Source organism: Lygodium microphyllum, chromosome 16 (genome assembly GCF_053477565.2).
Source record: "Lygodium microphyllum isolate KBCC chromosome 16, Lygodium_microphyllum_v1.1.10, whole genome shotgun sequence".
NCBI classification, from domain to species: Eukaryota; Viridiplantae; Streptophyta; class Polypodiopsida; order Schizaeales; family Lygodiaceae; genus Lygodium; species Lygodium microphyllum.
Genome location: NC_141150.1, coordinates 143,432,750 through 143,437,547, shown reverse-complemented (window position 1 = coordinate 143,437,547; position 4,798 = coordinate 143,432,750). Strand labels below are relative to the sequence as shown.

General features: G+C 43.6%; 1 protein-coding gene across 2 annotated transcripts; it reads left to right on the top strand.

Moving 5' to 3' along the window:
* The first annotated feature begins 337 nt into the window (after positions 1–337).
* LOC148023528 (inositol-3-phosphate synthase) lies at positions 338–3,679 on the top strand. Of its 2 annotated transcripts, XM_087696495.1 has the most exons (10): positions 339–725; positions 905–973; positions 1,086–1,221; positions 1,305–1,552; positions 1,686–1,912; positions 2,021–2,136; positions 2,336–2,512; positions 2,680–2,868; positions 2,993–3,055; positions 3,337–3,679. In XM_087696495.1, exons 1-10 carry the CDS (start codon positions 538–540, stop codon positions 3,454–3,456), a joined length of 1,533 nt encoding a protein of 510 aa, XP_087552621.1. In that variant the 5' UTR covers positions 339–537; the 3' UTR covers positions 3,457–3,679. The 2 variants fall into 2 exon arrangements, with proteins under 2 accessions (XP_087552622.1, XP_087552621.1); XM_087696496.1 differs by lacking the exon at positions 2,336–2,512 and having other exon boundaries at positions 338–725.
* Positions 3,680–4,798: the final 1,119 nt, after the last annotated feature.

Sequence of the window (4,798 nt, the reverse complement as noted above, 5' to 3'; positions counted from 1 at the left end):
AAGAGTTGTTAACATTTATTTAATCATTAGGTAGAAGGGGACAGAAAGGGCAAAGGCGGGGGGGGGGGAACTTAGTACTAAACCCACGTGTCGAACACCCGGGCAAAGAGAAAATTTTTGTGGTGACGAGGCACACAGAAGGGTTTGTGGCCATCATCAAAGACGGACGCAGGAAAAGGGCGAGGACACACAGAGCCAAAAAGAAAGTCGGGGTCCAGACCCTTCTCCCATATTCGTCAGTCCTACTCCTGTGCGGTCCCATGTCTTTCCCTTTTCCTGGAAAAGGCATTGGTTCATTTCATTTTCTTTTTGGGCTACAAATATACTATAAGGGAGGCCAGTGAGAAGAGGTGGCAAGTGGCATCGAAGCGAGGGCAACGCACGCAAGCGAAGAGAAGGAGGGAAGGGTATCTTTCTTTCCGTGATCGATCTGTGGCTAGAGGATCGCCCTCTCTCCCATTCCCCTCTCTCTCTCTCTCTCTCTCTCTCTCTCTCTCTCTCTCGCTCGCAACAGTAGCATCCATCCATCCCGTCATCATGTTCATTGAGAGCTTCCACATCGAGAGCCCCAACGTCCGTTACACAGAGGACTACATTCATTCCACCTACGAGTATGCCACCACAGAGCTAGTCCATGAGCGCCGGGACGGCCAATACCAGTGGATGGTCAAGCCTACCACCGTCCAGTATGAGTTCCAGACCTCCACTCGCGTCCCCAAGCTCGGGTAAAAATCCTATCTTGGCTGGTGCTGGAATCTACACTATTCGCATGTTGCATCTAATCACCGTCTCCACACACAGAGAGAGAGAGAGAGAGAGAGAGAGAGAGAGAGAGAGAGAGAGAGAGAGAGAGAGAGAGAGAGAGAGTATACATACACATGTATGTGTGACTTGCTTCTTGCAGAGTGATGCTGGTCGGATGGGGCGGAAACAATGGATCAACCCTAACCGCGGGGGTAATCGCCAATAGTGAGTAAGTCAACATGGAACTTGAATGATTCAATATAACGTACAAATAACCCCTCTCTCTCTCCCTCTCTCTCTCTCTCTCTCAAGCTAACTGCCTGGGATTCCTGACAAAACAGGGGCATCTCCTGGATCACCAAAGATGGCGTACAGCAGGCCAACTATTTTGGGTCTCTCACCCAAGCCTCTACCTTCCGTGTGGGCTCCTTCAATGGAGAGGAAATATACGCACCCTTCAAGAGCCTCCTTCCCATGGTAACCTGTGCCTGAGAGCAATTCCACTCTATTTTTTCCCTCTAAACCTCTCGGGTTAACACCTGTGCATGTGTGTTTTGTAGGTCAACCCTGATGACATAGTGTTCGGCGGTTGGGACATCAATGACATGAACCTGGCAGATGCCATGTCGCGAGCCAAGGTTTTGGACATTGATTTGCAGAAGCAATTGCGGCCATACATGGAATCGATGGTGCCCCTTCCTGGTATATATGATCCGGATTTCATTGCAGCCAACCAAGGGGCAAGAGCCAACAACCTTATCAAGGGCACCAAGAAGCAGCAAATGGAACAAATTGTGCAGGACATCAGGTGCGTGTGAGCCGACACCCACAAGACATACTATCAAGATTGCAGTTGGTTTGCTCAATGGCAGGCAGATTTTGGCTGTTCATGCCCTTAAAACGCTAGGTTTTAATTTTTGTATGCACACAATCTAATGTAGGGAGTTCAAGGCCAAAAACAAGGTCGACAAAGTGGTGGTTTTATGGACTGCAAACACAGAGAGATACAGTGATGTGATTGTAGGCCTCAACGATACGAAAGAAAACCTTTTCAAGTCCTTGGAGAAGGGAGAATCTGAGATATCTCCTTCTACTCTCTATGCCTTGGCTTGTATACAAGAAAATGTCCCGTTCGTTAACGGCAGCCCACAGAATACTTTCGTGCCAGGTCTGATATTCTTTAATACACGTGTTGCGCTACAAGACCATGTCATGGTCCCAATTCTTGGTACCTGGGACTTGAATTGACTGTTTGTTTGATTCTGGTTGGGAACAGGAGTGATTGAGTACGCCATCTCACAGAACAGTCTTATCGGGGGAGATGACTTCAAGACTGGCCAGACAAAGATAAAATCCGTGCTGGTCGATTTCCTGGTTGGGGCTGGAATAAAGGTAAGAGCTGAATATACTCCTGTGTCTTCATAGGGGAGAGGAGGAATAGGGACACTGAAGTTTTTGATGTGACGACTTTGTTTTGATGATGTATCCTTAAAACGGTTCTTGTCCTAAACGATTGTGTCCCCATATTCTTTCCACATTGTTTTTGACAATGTTTTTTGATCTGGTTGCCGTGCATGGAATATATGGCCAGCCCACTTCCATTGTGAGCTACAATCATCTTGGCAACAATGATGGCATGAACTTATCTGCCCCCCAAACCTTCAGATCGAAGGAGATCTCCAAAAGCAGTGTTGTGGATGACATGGTAGCCAGCAATTCCATTCTGTATGGGCCTGGAGAACACCCGGACCATGTGGTGGTTATCAAGGTAGAAGCCTAAATGGGCCTTGGTGATTTGCCTGAATGATACTCATTACCTTGCCTCAGTACCATGGTTTTGCGATCTCACAATGTGCCACATGTGCCTTAAGCTATGTTTTTCCTAGCGGTGTTCCTTAAATGCAATTGCATACTTACTAATGGTGTGTGATGCAGTATGTCCCGTACGTAGGCGATAGCAAGCGTGCTATGGATGAGTATACATCTGAGATCTTCATGGGAGGAAAGAACACAATTGTTCTGCATAATACCTGTGAAGACTCCCTGCTGGCAGCTCCACTTATCCTTGACCTTGTTCTTCTAGCTGAATTGGCTACAAGAATTCAACTAAAGAAGCAAGGAGAGGTAATTAATAGCTCTTTGTTCAAACGATTTAATGCTCTCCTAGTTACATGTAACTGCAGAAATATGTTTCTCAGATTCTCCTTGCGTTTAAGAAATTTTACTTATTTTATGATTGTCCATGCAGGATAAATTTCACAACTTTCATCCTGTTGCAACAATTCTGAGCTACCTCACCAAGGCTCCATTGGTAAATCTACGTACTGTTAACCTTGTTTTCTAAGTTTGATGACATTCCATACTCTGAAGTACAATCTCAATGCACTCGTATGATTAAGGCTGCCGCCTAGTTGCCTAAATGATGTTCATCAGTAGTTGTTTTTACTCATTTAGTCTCGTAATTATCTGCAGTTATTGTTATTTATGATCTTTTTAAGGTCTAAAGGCAAATGTTCCTCTCATATTGCAAACTTCTCTATATATTGGAGATTCAATTCAATGCATGTAATCATTTTTGCATTTGATGTGTAGGTTCCTCCTGGTACGCCAGTCATCAACGCCCTGGCAAAGCAGAGAGCCATGCTTGAAAATATCCTGAGAGCCTGCATTGGTTTGGCACCAGATAATAACATGCTGCTGGAATACAAATGAAAGAAAAGGACTCTTCTCCACTTGCCAACATCCCAAAAACTGTACGAGTTGGTGTAACCTGCTGTCATGGTTAGACCAACATGAATTCCCCAACAGAAAAATAAAGAAAAGAAGAGGTTCTCTCCTTCGAACTCTTTAGGACATTTCTGGATGTAACCGGCAAGAATACTTGTCTCAGATGGTTTGGAAATTGAAAGCCAATTCAAGTGTAGTAAACAATTTTTGATGGTTAGTGTTCATGAAGAAATTTGAGTAGGCGCGCGCTCAGATCTGATCTCAAAGTTGGAAGGTGGGTGGGGAATGGAGTTAATCAAGATGGGGTTACTTCGTAATTCCAGTGTTAGTCTGTGTTCACATGGTAAGCCTCCTTTTTCAAAGGTCAAAGGTTGCACCTTTGCAACTTGTCACAATTAACCATGGCTTACAACTTTCTTGAATTTTAACCATCCATTTTATTCAAGGTGTCCTAATTTTAGGCCATCCTAGTGCAATGTGGAAAACGTTACACAGCTATACAACAATAATCATGTGAACAAAAGCTAACAGAAAAACTGGTGAGTGCCCCAAAATACATTGTGTGGAGTATGTAATGTGAAAAACAAAGCCGATTGTACAATGCTTGGAGCAAGGGAAGTGTGTAGCCTTAAAATGTGAGCTTCCAGGTGGAATTCTTGCTTAAATGGCAATTAAAAAACAAACTGAATAGAGTTTCTTGAAATCTTATGGGTTAACTTACATCCTTGGAGCAAGGGCAGTCTCTTGCCCTCAATGCAAGATTCTACCTTGAACCCTTGCCATGGCAATGAAAAACTAAGCAAAAGAGTTCCTTGAAATCTTATGACTAAACTTCTCCAATTATGCACATGATCATACTTGCTCTTGTTGTTGAAAGACAAAATAGCTGTTGATTGATGACTTCACACTCAATGGTAGTGAGTGAACATGCTTCTTTTGTAGCTCTAGGATGAGTAGTTAATTGACGACTACATCTTAAATGGTAACTTATAGGTGCCATTGTACAATGAAGGAGAGAAAAAGAAGGGTTTGATGAATGCCTCTTGTCTATACTCACAATTCCAACCAACAAAAATGTTGTAATGCAATGTGATTTGAATCATCCTCACGGTGTAATGGGATTTGAACCATGTTGATGGTACGTTGTGAGGGAGATGGCAACAAAGACTTCAACCATGTTGATGGTATATTGTTAGGGATATGGCAACAACAAAGACTTCGTACTTGTACAAGGTATATGAATGCTCATGTTATAGTTGAGCCATCTTACCTGACTCAAGGCCTAGTAGAGCCTTGAAATGAGGAATGTTGTCATTGTGCTCTTATT